This window comes from Mangifera indica, chromosome 12 (assembly GCF_011075055.1).
Source record: "Mangifera indica cultivar Alphonso chromosome 12, CATAS_Mindica_2.1, whole genome shotgun sequence".
In the NCBI taxonomy this organism is placed as follows: domain Eukaryota; kingdom Viridiplantae; phylum Streptophyta; class Magnoliopsida; order Sapindales; family Anacardiaceae; genus Mangifera; species Mangifera indica.
The window spans coordinates 15,797,875-15,817,938 of NC_058148.1; the positions used below are offsets into that span (position 1 = coordinate 15,797,875).

The following is a 20,064-nucleotide window of genomic DNA, read 5'->3' on the forward strand; positions in this document are numbered from 1 at the left end:
GGGCAAAAGGAAATTCGCATGTATAAGCTGATTTCACCTACATTTAGAGCTCGTTTCGAGTTGCTGTTCGAAAACGCTCCTCTCGACTCAAACTCCAAAAAGGAAAATAAATAAATTAAGTAAATGAACACGAAACCTCTCGTCGTCTGTCAAATTTATCCCCAAGACTCGATGTGAGAGAGGGGTTCAAATTCAGTTAACTTTAATATTTTATCAGCTAAACGACGTCGCTACTGTTTCCGAAAAATGCTTGGAGAAGAGCTTGAACAGCAGCTGAAGGAGGTTGGATCGAAGCTCGAGACGCCTCCTTCCAACAAAGACGCTCTCCTCAAGCTCCTAAAGGTTCGCATTTGTGAATAATGTTTCCACAATTGTTTAATTCGTTCCAAGTTTTGTTTCGAATTTCGATTTTTCTGAGAGGAGTTTACTGGTTAGGTTGGTAGTTGGTTCTGTTAGTTTTATTTCTGTTTGGCTTTGGAGAGACTTGTGGAAATTTAAGTGAACAAGAGGAATTGTTCGAGGTTTATTGTTTTGTGGTAGCTTAAGAGAGTGAGGATGTTGTGTTAGGGTTATCTGAGTGAAATTTTGAGGTTTTACGTGTATTATGGAGGGAGGAAGAGATTATGCTGAATTTGTTCAATTTGGACGGTTGAATTTGGTAGTAGGATGGTAGCTTCTGAAAATTAGTCAAACTAGGGTTAATTTGTGTACCTTGCTAATTTAAGAAGATTTCTGTTTACTTGGATGCTCGGCAATTGATGAAATAAAAAGTTTAATTGGTTCAGTTGGTGCTAGATATTGTATAGTGTAAGATTCAAAATATTTTCATTTGGTCTCTCTGATTAGTTTTCTCTAATATTTTTGACTTTAAAAAAATATAATTTTGGTGGGAATATATACATATATATAGGCTTAATTTTGGATTCTTTATGTTGTATTCACAAATTGGCTACAATAGTATTTGGGATAGATAAGTGGGTTTGCTGGGAGGAACAATTTGTGTCTTGGTTAGCCTTATGATGTGCTCTGACCATTTTGCTGTTTATCAAGACCTTGTTTAGTTTCAGTTAATCTTTAAATTTTGATATTGAGTTTTCTAGTTTGGCTGCTTTACAAGCAGACTTTTTAAAGTTCCTTGGCATGTTAACAATTCTAGGTCTGGAAATTTTTATGTAGTTTGCTCAAGTATGCTTGATCCACCTTAAGGAGCAAAGTGCGCTTAATCTACCTTTTGTAGCTTTGTATAGTCAGTTGGATCGTCGACAATAGAGGGATAGACCCACACTGAATTTAACTTTGATGCCTTGAATATCCATGGATTAGGCGGTTTTCAACTTCACACAAGTGACATGGGGTTGCTACTGGGAAAGTGGGTCTTATGGAACCTGAAATGGGTTGGTTTCTGTCGGTATTATTTGGTTTGGAATTTTTTATCTGCATAATATCTAATTAGATCAGACTGATAGTTTAGGAACTTATGAGTCATTGTCTGCTGCAGTTATTGGCTTTTTTTTTCGTTTAGGAATTTCAAGTGTGGAGAGTCTTCCATTGAACATGTAGCTGACAGAAATAAAAAGGGGAAAAAAGAACTTTACTCTGGGAACTTTCTTTATCTTTATGAAGGCTTCTTTCTTTCATTGTTGCCTGATTGCGACATGATTCAGGAGTGTTTGATTATAAAAGTAAACAGTAACAATTAATGATATGATAATGTGGTCATGATATTGTTGAAACATGCTTTTTTGTGTTTTTAGAGTTCCAGATGTCTTTATTAATCTACAACAATGATCTTATGGGAATGTTCATTCTAAGTTTGAATTATTTTACTTTTCATCATTACTTGACCAGCCAAATCAGTTGTTCATTTTGAAGTGATAAAAATGGCAATCACTAATATGTTATCCTGCTGTCCTTGGTGAAAGGCACTATTAACTTATTTAGTGATAAACTATATCAGTTCTGGTCTTACTGCAACCAGAAGTTTCAGAGATTGAAGCAAAATACTCTTCTGCTGCATATAAAGATTGTAGAGTAGAGCCTACTTGTGTTTAAAACCATCCTATAATCAACATTCAGTTTCCTTACTCTCAGATTTGTTCTGTTTATCCTGTTCACTTTTGTTTCAAGTAGGATAGATCCTCCACTCTTTCTATCATTATATCTGAAGTATTTTAGTTGTATGCTATTTGCTTTATCTTGTGTACAGATTATTATATAATAATTCCACAATACTCACAATCAAATTGGATTAACTTGGGCACCCACTTATTAACACTTATTATTCTATTTTGTTGCTTGGTGACATTGTGCATATATCTTCTTCCCCATCTGCAGCAAGCTGCAACATGCCTTTCTGAGTTGGACCAATCTCCTCCAGCTTCAATGTTAGAGGCAATGCAACCTTTTCTTAATGCAATTGTCAAGCCAGTACTTCTGAAGCATCAAGATAAGGATGTCAAGCTTCTAGTAGCAACCTGTATATGTGAGATTACTAGGATTACTGCACCTGAAGCTCCTTACAGTGATGATGTTCTCAAGGTTCATTTCTTTTTGAAGGTCAATGGGTTAATGAAATGGGTTTATATTTCTGACTACCCTTAAATTTGCATTTAATTCCTTTTTAATTGGTCTGGTATCAATTGGCAGGATATTTTTCAGTTGATTGTTGGTACTTTTAGTGGGTTAAAGGATACCAGTGGTCCATCATTTGGAAGGAGAGTTGTCATTCTAGAGACTCTTGCAAAGTATAGGTCATGTGTCGTGATGTTGGATCTCGAATGTAATGATCTAGTGAATCAAATGTTCACAACATTTTTCGAAGTTGCCAGGTTTACCTTCTTGCATAATTATCTATTTAACATGATTTTGTTTCTGGAACCTTTTGCTGACTCTCAAAGGTCGGTAATATCAACTGATTTGATTACTTTTGCTCTGAAATCTCCTTTTATGCAGTGATGATCATCCAGAAAATGTTCTATCATCAATGCAAACAATCATGATTGTTCTATTAGAAGAAAGTGAGGATATTCAAGAAGATCTTTTACTAGTTATATTGTCTGTATTAGGTCGTAACAAAAGTGTAAGTATTTCATATCTTTACCTGCTGGTGAAAATGGTTGCTTTTATGTTGTAGGTTGTATATAATTTTCTGTTGAGCTAAAGTCTTTGTTATATAACTTTGAATTAGGACTGATTTTCTGGTTCCTAATTTGCCAGGATATGCCAAGGAGGCTGGCTATGAATGTTATAAAGCAATGCATTGGAAAACTTGAAGCTAGCATAAAACAATTCCTTGTGTCATCTATGTCAGGCGATAGCAGGCCAGAAAATAGTCAAATTGACTATCATGAAGTTATTTATGATATTTATCGTTGTGCTCCTCAGATCTTATCAGGAGTTGTTCCTTACCTCACGGGAGAGTTGCTGGTAATTGTCTTTTCCACGGTTAATTTTTCTAGCCCAAATACTTTTACTTCTTGATTTGATTAAATGATGAACGACTTCTAACAATACCTGTTTTATCATCTGCAGACTGAGCAGCTAGACATTCGTTTAAAAGCAGTGCAATTAGTCGGATATCTGTTTGCTCTGCCTGGTTCTTCTAACACAGAAGCATTTCAGCCTATCTTTTCAGAGTTCTTGAAAAGGTCAACTGACAGAGTCGTTGCAGTTCGTATGTCTGTCCTTGATCATGTCAAGAGCTGCCTGCTGCCAAATCCTTTAAGGGCCGACATTCCTGAAATTCTCTGTAAGTTTGTGCATTTGTTTTCAAATTAATGTAAAGTGTTTCTCTGCTGATTTTGTAGTGATTTAACATTTTCTAGCTGTCCTTTGTGACCGGCTCTTGGACTATGATGAAAATGTACGAAAGCAAGTTGTTGCTGTAATTTGTGAGTTGGCGTGCCAAGCTCTGAATTCTATTCCTGTCGAGACTCTGAAACTAGTTGCAGAGCGTATTAGAGACAAATCTGTATGTATAATGTTTCCTTTTTGTTTGCTGAGTTGGTTCATAACCCTCTCTCTCTCTTATTATAGAAGTGACTTGCTTCCCGAAATTTCAGCTGCTTGTTAAAATATACACTATGGAGAGGCTGGCTGAGGTTTTCAGAGTATATTGCCTGAGTTCCTCTGATGGTTCAGTAGATCATAATGAATTTGATTGGATTCCTGGGAAGATATTGAGATGTTTCTATGACAGAGATTTCAGGTAATACTTTTGTTTACCTTCCACAAAATTTTTTTTGATTTGCATGTTTCATACTGTATTAGCATTTGGCATTGAGAACTCATAATGTCTGCAAATGCTTAAATGTGCGAACCTCGTGCTTCCTTTTCTGTTAGTAAAATCTAAGGGGTTTTACCACTGATTTTAATTTGATTGAGACAATTTGGACTAAAGCAAACATGCTATGAGTGCTTGCTCCTCGATTGATATGTTTTGGATATTCTCATTTATGTTTATTCACCTTGTCTCAAACATTTGAATCCATTTTGCAGATCTGATACAATTGAATCCATTCTATGTGGTTCCTTGTTCCCAACCAAGTTCTCAGTAAAAGATAGAGTTAGACTTTGGGTGAGAGTATTCTCAGGGTTTGACAGAGTTGAGATGAAGGCTCTTGAGAAGATACTTGAGCAAAAACAACGGTATGAATGCCTGGTTTTGACATTGAGCATCACATCTCCTTTGACCTCTCATCTTTCATTTGTGTGCATTTGATAGACTGTGCACTGATTTTCAGGGGATTTCCTCTTGGATTGCAGGTTGCAGCAAGAGATGCAGAGGTATCTCTCCCTTAGGCAGATGCATCAGGTTCACAAATTTTGGAAGTTGCATTTCTAATAATGAAGAATACAACTATGAATTAAGTTTTGGTGCTAAAATAAATTATTCTCATTCCAAAACAGGATGGGGATGCTCCTGAGATCCAAAAAAAAGTTTTGTTTTGCTTTCGAGTCATGTCTCGTTCATTTGCTGAGCCTACAAAAGCTGAGGAGAATTTTCAGATTCTTGATCAGTTGAAAGATGCTAATATCTGGAAGATATTGACAGATATTCTTGATCCAAACATTAGCTTTCATCAAGCTTGTTCTTGTCGGGTAAGCAATAAGATACTGAGAGACCCATGTAATTTCAGACTATGTTCTGTTTTGGTAACTTTGGGTGGGAATTACATGTCTTTTGAGAATCATTTGAAGAAAAATTATATAAGGATTTGATCTCTGCCATAAAATGGAGTAACTAATAAAATGGAGATTATTTGCAAGCCCTGCTAATAAGAAAGAGACGGAACATAAAGCTAAACTTGGTGATTTTGTCATTTTTGCTATTGCAGACATGATCTTCTCAGCTTTTCTTTATCAGCTGACCACCATAAGTTTTCTTTTTTGATTTGATTTTTTAATATAAGTTTTGTGTTTTGCAGGATGATTTGCTTAACATACTGGGTGAAAAACACAGACTCTATGATTTCCTGAGCACTCTCTCTATGAAATGTTCTTATTTACTTTTTAGCAAGGAGCATGTTAAAGAAATTTTTCTGGAGGTTGCCATACAAAAATCTTCTGGAAATGCACAATGTACACAATCTTGCATGGATATACTAGGGGTAAAAATATGCCCTCCTAATTTATAATTGTATTCATGCATATAGATTTTGTTGGTAGTTGTTCTTTTGCATGTTTCTTTGCTTGCAGTTTGCTTGTGGCATTATGTGAAATTTGTTTTTAGTCTTGTTTTTTGTCACCCAATGCTTACAGGTTCAATACATCATGTTTTATACTTTTGTTTGCTGATAATGTTACTTTGGCCATACTGTCAAACTGATGTCATCTCAAAAGTACTTTATCTCTGTTTTACTTTCTGGCCATTTTTGTTATTTTTTACTTATTTTACTTTTACATTTACAACAGTAGTCAGAATTTGCAGCGATGTAGCCTTCAATAATACAACATGCTTTCTTGAGTTGTTTTTTTCCATGAGAATAAATTTAAAATTTTGTTTAAATATGTTATACACAATGTATTTTCAGATTCTTGCACGCTTTAGTCCATTTTTACTGGGTGGCACCGAAGAAGAACTGGTAAATTTACTGAAAGATGACAACGAGATTATAAAAGAAGGTGTCTTGCATGTTTTAGCAAAAGCTGGTGGGACCATCCGAGAAAAACTTGCACAGTCATCAAGGTCTGACTCTTGATGTTATTGACTTGTTAGAACTTGTTTGTTGTATAGTCTTATTACCTTCTTCTTGCTTGCTTGCAGTTCCGTTGACCTTGTGCTGGAAAGGCTCTGTTTAGAAGGTAGTCGAAGACAGGCCAAATATGCTGTACATGCATTAGCAGCAATAACAAAAGATGACGGGCTCAAGTCTCTCTCAGTTTTATACAAGGTTGTATAGTATTCTCTCATGTATGATCAGTATAGTTGCCAGTTATATCACCTGTTTTCTGAATGCTTATGATATGTGTCAAACCTGATGTGTTTTGCCTAATTTCCAGAGGCTTGTAGACATGTTAGAGGAGAAGACGCATTTGCCTGCTGTTCTACAATCTCTGGGATGTATTGCAGAGACTGCAACAGCAGTTTTTGAAACTAGAGAGACTGAAATTGTAGAATTCATAAAATGCAAGATTCTTGGGTTCAGCAATGTATGTTTTCCAAGGTCCACTGGACTTCTGTGTAATTTCTACCCTCTACAACCTCATTATCTACAGTTATTTTATGTAAATCGTGTTTCTTTGTTTCAGAAAAAAGAAGACAATGAAGCATCTTGGGACGACAGAAGTGAACTTTGTTTATTGAAGGTTTTTCATTTTAAATGAGTTTTATTCTAACTTTATTGTTTATTTTGAGATAATAAAGATTGCAGTAGATTCATGTCATATGGGATATTGTCTTATATGTTATTTTCTAATACTTTTGTTGAGGCTATTTTTAATGGATCATCTTTATATTGGGATACACCTGCAAACTTCTTTTGGGTGGTCTTGCAGATTTATGGAATTAAAACATTGGTCAAGAGCTACTTGCCTATCAAAGATGCCCACCTTCGTCCTGGTATTGAAGAACTTCTGGGAATTCTTAGAAATATGCTTTCTCATGGTGAAATGTCTGAAGATTTAGAATCAAGGTAAATGAGGCACATGAGTGTTTCTCTCTCTCTCTGTCTAAACCAAGCTGCATTATAACACATTTGCTGGTTTTATTAATTGGTTCTCTTAGAATGTGTCAATAGTTTGTTAAGAGTAGAGTTTCAACTTTTTGCCATATTACAGTTCAGTTGATAAAGCCCATTTGAGGCTTGCTTCAGCAAAGTCAATTCTTCGTTTGTCAAAGCACTGGGATCATAGGATACCTGTTGATGTCTTCCACTTGACTGTAAGGATTCCAGAGGTGAGATCATTTAGTATTTTCTTTCACTGCATCAAATATTGATCATACGAATGATTGCTTTTCTTGTGTATAATTGATTCCCTTTGCCCTTACTTTTGGTTCTTGAAGATATCTTTCCCTCAAGCTAAGAAACTATTCCTGAGCAAAGTTCATCAATATGTAAAAGACCGGCTTTTGGATGCGAAATATGCTTCTGCATTCTTATTTAGCATAACTGAGTCTAAGCCACTTGACTTTGAAGAGGTATTTATGCTAGACTTGTTTAGTTCCAACTGATTCTCCATGGTTGTGGCAGTATATGTAATGCTTTCCACCATGGTTTGATATTTTGAATTTTTTGGCAAAAATTTCATATCCTGTTTGATATGGCAGGAGAAACAGAACCTGGCTGACATCCTTCACATGAAGGCACGTCAGATCTCTGTGCAGTCTGATGCAAATGCATTGATAGCATGTCCTGAATATATTCTCCCATATGTGGTTCATACTTTAGCTCATCATTCATGTCCAGATATAGACGAATGCAAGGATGTCAAAGCATTTGAATTGGTGTACCGGTATGTGTACAATTTATTGTCTTGAGAGTATTTTGAGTAGTGGCATATATGCATATGGTCCATGCATTCTTTTTTAAATCAATAAATGCATAAGTATATGGATTTTGGAGAGTGGCTCAATGATTGATCCAAACCAAGGCAAACTATTCTGAATTAATGATTTTAGTTTTAGTTTTTATGAAGGGGTTTTATCTAATTGAATTCTGTTATATTCTTTACTTTTCAGGCGACTGTACTTAATTATTTCTCTGTTGATTCATAAAGATGAAGATGTTAAGTCTGAAGCTGGTAACAATAGGGAGAGTATTTTTCCAATAGTCTCTCTTTTTCATAGTATTAAGTGCTCAGAAGACAAAGTTGATGCAGCAAAGTCCAAGGTATGAGAATAGAGTTTTCTTCTATGTAAGTTTGCTATAGTTTTCCTTTGACTTTTGAATGCATGGAAACAGCCTCTAGAACACAGGAAAAATGTAATCCTCAAACTTATTTATTGTTTAATTTCCAGAATTCGCATGCTATTTGTGACATTGGGTTGTCCATCATAAAGCGGTTATCACAAAAGGAGGATTATATGCAAGAGATGATTTCATCTGTCTCTCTGCCCCCAATGCTGTACAAACCATATGAAAAGAAAGAAGGTGATGACTCTCAGGTAAGTTTCTCATAGAAAGTTCAATTTTTTCGGGCTTAGGCAAATGTGTGCAAGCCTAGTTTATGCCACATCATTTGCTTCTCACTTGTTTAATCTCCAGTGGTCTTTAATTTTCTCTGTAGTTAGTCTGTAGGAAACTATGTTTCTAAGTGGCTATTTTTTCTTTACATCTGTCATACCATATGAAGTTTTAGAGGCCATGTGGTGTAATAATTGATTAACTCTTTGCTATTTTAAAACAGTGTCCAATCAAGTAAAGCTCTTAACTTTGACATTGATAGTATTTACCAAAAGTGTTGGCTTATAGTTAGATTTCAATTATTATTGTATATACAGCTTGATTGATCTGATTGAAACGATTTATCATTTACTGAGGACTACTAGTATATTTCTAACACTGTTGATGTATTCTGACAAAGACAAATAGCTCAACTACAAAATGTTTATACCTCAATTTTTTCACAACTAAATTAATTTTTCTTTACTACTTGGTAGCTTTTCAGTTTTGTCTGACATCATATCCGTTCATATCATAATTTTTTTTAGGCAAGTGAAGATAAAACATGGTTGGTTGATGAGAGTGCCTTAACTCACTTTGAATCGCTAAAGTTAGAAATTGATGAACCGGTAAGTTCTAGAGTTAACTCTCAAGTGCTTCTATATGCGGTCATTTGGCATGTTTTGCACCTATCACTAGCTTTTAGTTTTCTTTCTTTGCTCAATCAGGTTGGTGAAGAAATTGCTGAGGATGAGGCTCTGAAAGAGGATGAAAGAGATGGAAACGAAGTGCCTCTTGGGAAAATGATACAGCGTTTAAAGTCTCAGGGAAGCAAGGCTGGAAAGGCCAAAAAGAAAAAGTCTTCATTGGCTGAAGTGAATAGTGCTGAAAATGATATTGATATTCTGAAAATGGTGAGGGAGATAAATCTGGATAATCTGCAGAGCTCTAATAAGTTTGAATCAAGCAATGGTCATAAACATTCTCCTAGTGAGAAAACAAAATTGGATCTAGACAATCAAGAAAGCGAAAAAAGAAAAGCCACCGATGCGGCATCCATATCAGTACCTAAGCGTCGAAGGTCATCATCTGTTTATAGTGGTATCAAATCTCCAAAGAGTGCTTCAAAGGGTTCTTTGAGAGTTTCTGGGGATGATTCACTTGAAGCTTCATTTCCATTCATCAAAATGGATACTGATTTTCCTTATTCAGAAGCTAGAAAATCTGTGGAGAAAAAAAAGGTCAAAAACACCAAGTCAGATTGGTTGGCATCAGGCTTCCAAAGGAAGAGAAGCTTCTCATCAAAACGTAAAGGGAAAGGTTCTGATACAAATCATGATGATGAAGCAAATGAGGTTGGGGAATCAGATGATGATGAGGATGTGAAGGTGAACTCTCTTCTGGTTGATTTGCTTCACAAGGTGCGCTCACTAATGTCTTGTGTTGTTGTTTTGAATCATAACTTTGCCTTTATCTCTTCTGCAGAAGTCTGATGTGCTAATGGAAACTGATAACACCAGTCCAATTAGTAATTCTAAGTCTCCCACTGGATCTGCCAAGAAGCGTAAAAGAAGAAGCATTGCTGGATTGGCAAAGGTCAGTATTTACATATCCGTTTAAATCATCATGATATTGATATTTCTTTCAGCCTCACTTATGTGCTTCTTGTGAAACACCGCTAATGGTTTTCTGCACCGTCTTTTATATGCATTAGAGATGCTAACCTCAGTTCAGGCTTTGAAAATATCATCATTTTAATTTAAAATAAATGTTCCAAACTGGTGATTCTGACATCTTTTGGCTATACTTTTGTTCCTTCTGTTCTTGATCTTTTCAAATGTTAATGTGCTGAAAAGTAGATTGTCAAGGTATTTTCTGCCCATTATGCTATGATTGAATAATTTGAGTCTCTGAGCAATTTTTTTGCAGAATGGTACTTAAATTTTGTCACTATTATTAGTACAACTGCTTTTGGATTGGAATTCATCAATATTCTCGATATTTTCTTTTACCCTTCTTTGGGGTAATGTCTTTTTCTCATTGTGCAACCAATATTGATCATATTTGTTCTCTTTTATTTGGATTTTTCCAACTAATGCTGAGAATTATTGCCCATAAGTTTCGTTTTTACTTTTTTTTCCTTAAAAAAATGTATCTCTACACTCTGATTCTTATACCGAGATCCATCCACAACTTGTAACATTCTATCAAGTGACTTATTTGACATTTTTCTTCTTCAGTGTACAACAAAGGACCGTGGAGTAAATATTGAAGACTTGATTGGTTACAGAATAAAAGTTTGGTGGCCCCTGGATAAGGAGTGAGTATTTTATCTATTCATATGCGGACAATTAGGAAAAGGAAAATTACAGCATTGAGGTAGCATATGATGCCTCCATAATTGGAATTTAGAAATTGCCTTCCAATAAAATTTTCTTTTCTTTGGGCAATTGACTTCAAAAAACTTATTTGTTTGATATAACATATTACAGCCAAGTATTGCTACGATTGTTTTGGCTGACATCTAAGTTCTAGTTGTTCTTGATCCATATTAATCATTCTCAGTATGTGTCTGAGCTTTGCACAAAAGAGTCTACATAAATTTAGTCGTCTTCTTTTTTTTTGGGGGGTATTTTCTCCTGCTGCATCTGAAGTTTTTTATTGCGAGCCCTAAGCATTTCTTATGTGAATGTAATGTACTATTTGAGATTGAAAAGTTATTCCTAGAAAGATAATTTGCTAATATGTGCTAAATCAACAGGTTTTATGAAGGCACTGTTAAATCTTATGACCCTATACAACAGAAGCATGTGGTAGGCTGCACCTTCTTGCTCCCATTGTCTCTGAGTTCTTATCTTTGGGACTACTGATTACATTATTTGTCTCACATATTCACTGGATCTTGAGGGAATACAACTGATTCTTTTCTCTTATGTGACATATAGATACTATATGATGATGGAGATGTGGAAGTTCTCCGTTTAAATAAAGAGCGATGGGAGCTCCTTGACAATGGTCGCAAATCTACAAAGGTTTAGGTTTTTTGACTTTAGCATTCTTGTGTCAAACCATTCTATTCTTCCTGTAGTCACCTGAAATGAGTGGTGATGTATAATTCTAATTGTTTTTCCTTGATCATTCTTCTCTTACAGAAATCAAAGACAAATTCGTTGAAGAGTGCTCCTGCAGAAATGTAAGCATTTCCTTTTAAGCAGTCGATGAATAGTCCCCATCCTCTTTCACGGACTGGCAAAAATTCTTTCAATGAAGTAGAACTCCCTTGAAGTTTAGTGGCATAAATGGTCTCTCTGCAATAGCACTAAGGGTTAATCAAATACAATATCATTCTGATTCTACTTCATTAACTTTTTCATAGGTCACATCGGCAGAAAAACAAAAATTCCGGTGGTTCACGTCAGAATAAGATATCAACGAAGATGTGAGTAAAACACTGCATCCCGGCGCAAGTATACCAGTTTATTATTATTTTAGTTGTTATGTGCTAATTTATCTTTGTTTTTTAGAGTTAAAGGGAAGAGAACTCCAAAGAAAAACCCAAAACATGGGCCAAAAAGTGCATCAAAGAACAAATTCAGTGAAGATGAGGACAGAGGGAAAGTTGATGTTTCAGAGAGTAAACCCACTAGAGTGTCAAAGATTCCGAAGATGAAGAACTCAGGTTATTTGTATTATCAGTTTTATATAAATGTCTGTCTTTGTACCTATATGTAATATCTTGTTTTTTGGGTCTTTGTTTTATTTTATTTTGTCTCCCAGGTGGTTCTGAAGATGAACAAGCTTTAATGGAGGATGAGCATCTTACTGACAGGGAGGAATCTGACCAGGAAGTGAAATCAGTTTCTGAAGGAAAGCCCATTGAAGATGCAGAGGGGAGCCCAAATCATGCTGAGGAGGTAAATGAAGAAGATAAATTAGATACTGAAGAAAAACTTGCTGAAGATGCAGAGCCTGCCACACGAGAAGAAACAAAAGTTGATGAAGAAGCAGATGAATCAAGCAAAGGCACAGGAGATGAAGCTAATGAGGATGGAAAATCAGATAATGAAGCGAATCAACAAATTGATGATGGTGGGCCTTGTCCTGCAAATCTAGAGAAAGATGATGCTGAACTATCTCCTGATGAACCGCTTGTACTTAACTGTGCTTTTATACATGAATAGTAGTGAGCTAGAGTGGTAATGTATTCGGGATTTTAATTTGATTTGTTCACCGTGCAGAGTAAGTGGAAACTTAAAGTTGGAAAATCAGGCTCAAGGCGAGCAGGATAAGCAGCACGGCACTGCACCAACATCCCAAGTGTACAAAGCTGCAACACACTGCCATATCTATGTGCCTTGACTCTATACCGGGTAAAAGAAGATGAATGCCAATTTAACTTTGTAAACACACTAATAAATGTCACGGCGATTCACCGTAAAAAATGTAAAAGTGATGGTCGGCAGGCATTCGTTGCGGTGGAGATGGTAGGTGAATGTCAATGTTTGTTACAATATTGGGGCGATTGATGATCCTTTGAAGTGACCCTTCCCTTGTATTAGTACTAGTAGTATTAGTGGTAGTGGTAGATGTTAAAATTTGTTTCCATTGACATTTGTGGTGGGTACCGTAGATCATATATCTAAATAGGCTTTTGATTGATTGTGTAGAAAATAGGCCACAGCCACATGTACAGTGCAGTTACATTTTGGGATTAGTTGTAGGTTTTGGATATTCCTCGTAACTTCCTGGAAACACCCTTTTTTCCGGATTGTATTTTTCTTTTTTTTTCCTTTGGCTGGTTGGTCTTACTCAGTAGTTAAATTATGTATCGTATTGTATATTAAAAATCTAATTTTACGTATTATATATTGAATATTGTATCATATGATATAATTTTTAAATAATAAAATAATAAAATTTAAATAAAATATAGTAGAGACATCATTTTGAAAAATATTATAAATATTTGTAAAAATTTGAAATTCTCATATACATTTTTATTATATTATCATTTTTTTAAATGTATCAATATGTATGAGTAATGTGTATTGTTTTTATACGATACGTTTACTGTATCGTATTAATTATGATATATTTTATAGAATATATCGTTTTTTATTTATATCGTATCATTTTACAAGATGCTATTACATCCTACTAAATAAATTCCAATGATGTGGGTATATGATGTTTGTGTATGTGTGAACATGAACAATGGCTTTTAAAATGTTATTTTTGTTACCCGATTATAACTAAAAATTGATGCCAACTAAGCAATTTGTTGTAATCTTGAACTTAGACGGAAAGAATTTAACTTTGCATTCGGCTTAAGCACTTGGGATTAATCTAATCCTCATCGGTTTAGTTCTGGTTTAATTGTGCAAATTTTGAATAATGTAAGATTATTTGAATCAACTGCCATAATAAAGGTATGGGATTAGTATCATTATTCCACCGACCACCATTATAGAGCTGGGTCAAAGAATAAATAAATAACCCAAAAGGAAGGAATCTGCGTTTGAAGATAGAAAGTAGACCAGTCAAAGCCTATAATGAAAGAAGATAAACAACACACCTAAAAAGGACCTGGTCTTTTTTCTCAAAATGGTCAAAGAAAGTTGGTTTTTTATTGTACTTGAAAACAGAAACAACCAGCAGTGACTAGTTGTATTCTTATCATCATTTATTTAGCCCCCCTTTCTGTTTGCATTCAATGCTCTTCCTCTCTCTCTAAAACATCATTCCTCCTGGCTTCCTCTCTTTTTTCCTTTGTTATCCCTACTCCCACGGCCACTCCGCTGTTCCAATTTTCATTTGTAAGTCTTGAATCAGAATTTTATCTTGCGTTTGTATTTTGGATATTATTTCTTTGTGTTGTTGCTCTGGTCTTGTAATATAAATGACTGCACTCCGATTTACTTCTTTTTTTTATGACCTGCTTTATAAGTTGTGGACAGAAGCATGATCCTTAAAAGGGTTTCTTTTTCTTTTTTCTTTTTTTCTTTTTTTTGATAAAGTTCATGATTTTTTCTGCTTTCTGGGTTGTTTTAGAAACTGGGTTTTTTGTTCTTTGAGCTCTGCCAGTCTATTTCATGATATGCTACATGTTTTTGGAATATAATATATACATTACTTTTTGGTTAAGCAGTCAATCAGAGTGTTTTTTCATTGTTTGTATTCGAAGTTTGGGTTGATTTTTTTATTTTTCTGATGGAATTTGTTTGAACTTTTTGCTCTTTGCTTTGCAGTGTTTAGGGTTTTTGTGAAAGGTGATTGAATTATGGGGCATCCTTTGGGACAGTTAAAAGTTACAGTTGTACAAGGGAAAAGATTGGTAATCAGGGATTTCAAGACCAGTGATCCTTACGTTATAGTAAAGTTGGGCAATCAGGTAAACTTTCATAGTATTTATATAGTTTCAAAAGCCTTTGTTTTTACTAAGTTTGTATTAGATCTTTAAGATGATGATTTATTTTCCCTTTATGAAGTACCAACTTGTGTCTTTTGCAACAGACAGCAAAGACCAAGGTTATCAATAGTTGCCTTAATCCAGTCTGGAATGAAGAGCTGAGTTTCACTCTCACTGAACCTGTTCAAGATCTACGCTTGGTATGCTATGAGTTTTGGATACTTGTATCTGTACATGTCTATATGTGTATGCATCTTGCATTTTATTCATGGTAGTTTTACAATTTACATCATTCAGTTCTGATCTGGCCGTTGTCATGGGATAATTATGATAAGTGAAAACACAATGCGTAGTTCCTGTGGCATAGGATATTGACCTGGCAGAAGTAGCTTGGAGCTGCCAAGGACTTTGTTAGTAAATGCATATTTCTATGGCATTTTACCAAATTCCTCTTCTCACAGGAAGTATTTGATAAGGATCGATTCAAGGCAGATGACAAGATGGGACATGCTACCCTCAATCTCCAGCCAATAGTCTCTGCTGCTAGACTGCGGCATGTTGTATGCCTTTCTTCTGGGGAGACACCATTGAGAAAGATTGTGGCAGACACAGACAACTGTCTTGCCAGAGAGAGCTCAATAAGTTGTATAAATGGTGAAGTGGTGCAGAATGCTTGGTTAAGGCTTTGTGATGTTGAGTCAGGGGAGATCGAACTGACACTTAAGTTAATTGATCCTCCTGTTGTGCCTTCAAGATAGAATAGAACTAGTGTATCTATAGTCAAGTTTTGTAATGTAACAACCTAAAGTTGTGTCATTGAGATTATGGCTGTAATTTAGCAATTAGTAAAGGGACTGAAAGTGTAATTTTTAACTGGTTTGAAAAATATTGTCTTTGTCTGATGAAATGGAATGACATTTTCAGTGGATCTCTTGTATCTAGAATTTGATATATACATTCTCTATTGATCCAGACTTAGCATCTCAAGCAATGTAAGTTGTCCATACATACCAATATTTCTCATATTTCGTTCATGTGGGATTTGCCTATAAGTGTTACACAGACACAAAGTAACAAGACAAATCCCATTCATTAATTGCATGCATCCAGAGAGCATTTATGCAACCAATAATAGTTATCTTTATATTGTATAATAAATGAAAATTTATCTTATATTATATGCATTAGTTGAAAAACAAATGATATTTCAGTGTCTCTTATAAGAATTTTCTAATTTTGATAGACATGCATAATATGTAAGTTGGGTATTCTCAAATATAGGAAGCTTTAAAAGGCTAATTTTGTTATCGGGAGAAAAATCCTATTCAGTAGGCTGTTGTTGACCACCAAACTCCCGCAAACCATGCAGTATTTCTCTCCAAACAAAATGCAAAATTTATCATAAAGTTTGGCACCCACCAAACGTAGAAGAAAGAAGCCTAGAATATTTCTGGTTCTTCCAACATCATTTTCTGCTTTATCAACAAATTTTGATTGAGTTCTTCATGCAATTGTTGATATTCTCAAATCTCATTTGGCGAAAGTGAGTGCAGGGATTTGGTTGTCTATGTAATGTTTGTGTGAATAAATATTTTAATGATTTTGATTTTGCAGGTGAGAAGAAAATAAAAATGCTGAATGTACGTGCAAATGAACGGCAAAAGGCTTCAGGTTCTCCCAAGGTAGAGCTGGGAGAGATTGATACCAGGGCACCATTTCAATCGGTCAAAGCTGCTGTTAGTTTATTTGGCCAAGTTCTGAGTAAGCGTAAGAAGCCCATCAGGAGAACTAGAACACTTTCTTCCGAGGTACTCTCTTACAAAATTTACACCTTAATCAAATAGTTTAATCCACTATCAAAATATTAACAGATCGATATAAAATTTGTCCAAAGGTGTTACAACATGTTTCTCATTCTTCTCAAATTCAGATTTAAAATCTTTTCACAGACAACATTTGGTTTGATGCCAGGATGTGTTAGGAAAGGAGACACAGCTTCTTTTTGCTCAGAGAGAGCTAGAAATTACCAAGAAAAAGTTAGAGAGTGCAGAAACTACAAAAGCTAAAGCACTTGGTGATCTAGAGAGGGCTAAGAGGACACTACAGGACTTGACAACCAAGATCAACTCTGTAAATGAATCCAAGGAGTCGGCATTGAAAGCTGCGGAAGCTGTGCGGCAGAAGGTCAAGGAACTTGAACAAGCTCAAAAACAATTGGAAAACGTTCCGCGGAAACAGGCCTTGGTTGAGGCCAGACAGCAGTACAGGACTGCTGCTGCTCAACTTGATTCTGCAAAGCAAGAGCTTAACCAAATCCGTCAGGATTTTGATGCAGCTTTAGAAGCAAAAGTGGCTGCATTCCAACAGGCTGCAGAAGCGCAACGTTCAGCCAATCTTAGTTCAGTGAGAGTCGAGGAGCTGAAGAAAGAAATTGAAGCTGTAAAGGATGCAACTAGACAGATAAAGAATGACTCTCAACATCGGGAAGAAGAGCTGGCGAAGGTTTTGTCTGAGAAAGACACACTTATCCAGTCTTATAAGGATGCAAAAAAACAGACGGACGAGAAATTGAATTCTTTGAGAGAAGAATATGATCCTGAACTGACCGGGAGTCTTGAAATGAAAGTTGCGGAAACAAATACAGAGATTGAAGATTTAAAGAAGCAAATGGAGGATGCTCATGCTGCTGAAATGGATTCAGTGAGAGTTGTAACTACTGAGCTTAATGAAGCTACAAGGACACTGCAACAAGTTGCAGAAGAGGAATATTCTTTGAAAAGCTTGGCTAATTCGCTTAAGCTGGAATTGGAAGAGGTGAAGAGGGAGTATGCTGATGAATTGAAGAAAAAGGAAGCGGCCGAAAAAGAATCTGTTGCAAAAGCAATGGAAAAGCTACTATCAGAAGGTGAAACGGCAAGAAGAGAAGCAGAGGAGATGAAAAAGAAAGCTCAAGAGCTGAAGCAAGAAGCTGAAAGTACTCAGATGGTGGCGGAAGAAACAGAGAAAAAGCTACAGGTTGCTCTCTCTGAGCTTGAAGAAGCAAGAGCCGCAGAGAGAAAAGTCCGCAATGAGTTAAATGCGAAACCAGATTCCATTTCCAAGGTGACAATTACCAAGGAAAAGTACGAAAATTTGAAGAAGAAAGCTGAGGAATCAAAAAGTTTGGCTGAGAAGAAGTTGGCGGATGCTATGGCTGAAATGGAAAAGATAAATGCTAGTAAAAGTGAAGCAGACCAAAAACTGGCTGCAAATTTAAAAGCCATAGGGGAAATCAATACTGCAACAGAAATAGCTCTCAAGTCTGCAGACACGGCAGCCGCGGCTCAAAACATGGTTGAAGCTGAACTCAAGAGGTGGCGCCATAAAGAACAAGTGACAGAAGCTTAAGCGGCTTGTGTCTGTCATTACAGCAAGTTTGAAGACAGACATCAGGATCATCTGCCTTGCAAGTCTAGGGTGTTAGAGAAGAAATGTGTTGAAATAAAATCTGTAATGCCTGAAAGGCCTTTTTCGCCTTCTTCTTGGTTCATTTTGCATTGGATGATTGCAAGATGAATCTCAAAATTTGTATTTAAATGATGCAGAAATGTAGAATGGTGTTGTTGCATGTCATCAGAAAAGAAACTTCAGGATTGAATTAAGAAATACGTATAACATCTTGATTTATGCAAACTTTTGAGCAGAGTTTCTGCGATTCCGAAAAGTTCTGGAAACTGCAAATGTTTTTGGGGCTTTTCAGAAATTTGTCTAACGTCTTTAGTGAAAAAATCGAAATCAATCAAATTTATCCTAACTCATTACATTCTGGATTTCCTCTCCAGGCTCTCCTCTCCGCCGTTGGCTCTTCTTCTATATCATATAAAGTGATCTGTTTGGTCACCGCCGTCAGCTATTCTTCTATTTCGTCTGTCGACCGTCATCGTCTGTTCGTCTTCTTCAGTGCATCGACGACGCTTGCGTCACCGGCGTTCATGTCAGAGTCGACCGACGACCAGAATAGGTACTGTACTCTTAATCTCTCATTGCTGTTAGACTATTAATTTTTTTTCTGTACATGTAATTGGTCGGAAGGCTTTTTCGTTGAGGAAATCTAATACGGCCAAGTTTGTATATGAAAGATGACCTGGTGTACCTTCTCTTGGATGTGCTTTACAGCCAGCAAACTTTGTGATGTTATGTTTGTAACAAGTTTTGAAATTATAAGAGTCAGATAGAACCGTAAGCATAAAAGAGATTGTTGATTATGTTATGGTTATTTATATGTCTGTTTTTCATTCTTAGTTTTACATATATTATTTTGGTTTGTTAAATCTATGCTAGATGACTCCAACCGATTAGGTTTTAGCTTTTAAGCAGTTTAGTCACAAACGTTCAGCGGATATTGAGTTTATATGATGACGGCGGACTTTGTCAAAGCAATTTTGTGTAGACTTTCCAGGAATCTGCAATTGACAATGGATACCAGGTAATAAAAAATGAACATTAAAGTGCATCGGAATATAAAGTTACAAAATTCTCATCTGACAAAATGAAAAGTTTCCCATGACAAAATTTCAAAGTGATACAAGATAAATGCAAATGGTATGGTATGGAACTCTAAAATAGTTGGCCTTGTTTATGGATTACAACATTTATCATGAAATAAGGTACCATTATAGCTGCACGTGAGTATAGCTCTATAAATCTTTCTGAGTAATTATAAATGCAGTCAGAGATTGCTTCAAAAATCACAACTCTATTTGAAGAGTTACTGAATTCAGTGCTTAAAGTCCACTAGTTTTTTTTTTTTTTTTTGTATTGGTATGAAATTAGGATGTGTTAGAATAATTAATGGTGATGGTTTGTGCAGAATATTTATTAAGCTGAAGTTCATATTTTTGCTTGTATGACACCCTTTTTTTATGTTGCAATTTTTTAATTAAAAAATTGATATTTATAAAAAAAAAATTCTCCAATATTTTTAATATTTATATGTTTCTCCACATTTTCTGTTTCTTATATTTTTTACGAAATACACTTCTGTGTATCCACATTTCTGTTTTCATGCTACTT

General features: G+C 35.6%; 3 protein-coding genes across 6 annotated transcripts; all 3 read left to right on the top strand.

Annotated features, from left to right (window-relative positions):
* Positions 1 to 55: 55 nt before the first annotated feature.
* On the top strand, positions 56 to 13,486 carry LOC123192848 (sister chromatid cohesion protein PDS5 homolog A). 3 transcript variants are annotated; one of them, XM_044605513.1, is made up of 34 exons: positions 57 to 342; positions 1,177 to 1,394; positions 2,335 to 2,538; positions 2,647 to 2,828; positions 2,953 to 3,079; positions 3,217 to 3,426; positions 3,532 to 3,748; positions 3,825 to 3,970; positions 4,062 to 4,207; positions 4,498 to 4,647; positions 4,765 to 4,813; positions 4,909 to 5,100; positions 5,427 to 5,609; positions 6,033 to 6,187; positions 6,266 to 6,392; positions 6,502 to 6,651; positions 6,751 to 6,807; positions 6,997 to 7,133; positions 7,279 to 7,396; positions 7,505 to 7,639; positions 7,769 to 7,953; positions 8,180 to 8,330; positions 8,459 to 8,605; positions 9,152 to 9,232; positions 9,332 to 9,991; positions 10,089 to 10,199; positions 10,844 to 10,923; positions 11,365 to 11,416; positions 11,549 to 11,635; positions 11,756 to 11,796; positions 11,980 to 12,042; positions 12,128 to 12,282; positions 12,381 to 12,754; positions 12,842 to 13,486. In XM_044605513.1, the coding sequence occupies exons 2-34, from the start codon at positions 1,350 to 1,352 to the stop codon at positions 12,890 to 12,892; spliced, it is 4,968 nt and encodes a 1,655-aa protein (XP_044461448.1). In that variant the 5' UTR covers positions 57 to 342; positions 1,177 to 1,349; the 3' UTR covers positions 12,893 to 13,486. The 3 variants fall into 3 exon arrangements, with proteins under 3 accessions (XP_044461450.1, XP_044461448.1, XP_044461447.1); XM_044605515.1 differs by lacking the exon at positions 1,177 to 1,394 and having other exon boundaries at positions 56 to 342; positions 12,381 to 12,692; positions 12,842 to 13,052; XM_044605512.1 differs by lacking the exon at positions 1,177 to 1,394.
* Positions 13,487 to 14,237: 751 nt separating this feature from the next.
* On the top strand, positions 14,238 to 15,940 carry LOC123192913 (protein C2-DOMAIN ABA-RELATED 11). The gene is made up of 4 exons (XM_044605619.1): positions 14,238 to 14,419; positions 14,852 to 14,994; positions 15,117 to 15,212; positions 15,474 to 15,940. The coding sequence occupies exons 2-4, from the start codon at positions 14,884 to 14,886 to the stop codon at positions 15,768 to 15,770; spliced, it is 504 nt and encodes a 167-aa protein (XP_044461554.1). The 5' UTR covers positions 14,238 to 14,419; positions 14,852 to 14,883; the 3' UTR covers positions 15,771 to 15,940.
* Positions 15,941 to 16,239: 299 nt separating this feature from the next.
* LOC123192911 (WEB family protein At1g12150-like) lies at positions 16,240 to 19,407 on the top strand. Of its 2 annotated transcripts, XR_006496960.1 has the most exons (4): positions 16,240 to 16,555; positions 16,627 to 16,820; positions 16,984 to 19,012; positions 19,369 to 19,407. XR_006496960.1 is itself a non-coding variant. In XM_044605615.1 (3 exons), the coding sequence occupies exons 2-3, from the start codon at positions 16,644 to 16,646 to the stop codon at positions 18,397 to 18,399; spliced, it is 1,593 nt and encodes a 530-aa protein (XP_044461550.1). In that variant the 5' UTR covers positions 16,240 to 16,555; positions 16,627 to 16,643; the 3' UTR covers positions 18,400 to 19,407. The 2 variants fall into 2 exon arrangements, 1 of the variants encoding a protein (XP_044461550.1); XM_044605615.1 differs by having other exon boundaries at positions 16,984 to 19,407.
* The last annotated feature ends 657 nt before the right edge of the window (positions 19,408 to 20,064 follow it).

Coding starts and splice junctions, on each gene's coding strand:
- LOC123192848 (XM_044605512.1), top strand. CDS start 247: ATGCTTGGAGAAGAGCTTGAACAGCAGCTGAAGGAGGTTGGATCGAAG. Junction 5,101..5,426: donor ATCAAGCTTGTTCTTGTCGG/GTAAGCAATAAG, acceptor TGTGTTTTGCAG/GATGATTTGCTTAACATACT. Junction 6,652..6,750: donor AGATTCTTGGGTTCAGCAAT/GTATGTTTTCCA, acceptor TCTTTGTTTCAG/AAAAAAGAAGACAATGAAGC.
- LOC123192911 (XM_044605615.1), top strand. CDS start 16,644: ATGCTGAATGTACGTGCAAATGAACGGCAAAAGGCTTCAGGTTCTCCC. Junction 16,821..16,983: donor CTAGAACACTTTCTTCCGAG/GTACTCTCTTAC, acceptor GTTTGATGCCAG/GATGTGTTAGGAAAGGAGAC.
- LOC123192913 (XM_044605619.1), top strand. CDS start 14,884: ATGGGGCATCCTTTGGGACAGTTAAAAGTTACAGTTGTACAAGGGAAA. Junction 14,995..15,116: donor TAGTAAAGTTGGGCAATCAG/GTAAACTTTCAT, acceptor CTTTTGCAACAG/ACAGCAAAGACCAAGGTTAT. Junction 15,213..15,473: donor CTGTTCAAGATCTACGCTTG/GTATGCTATGAG, acceptor CTCTTCTCACAG/GAAGTATTTGATAAGGATCG.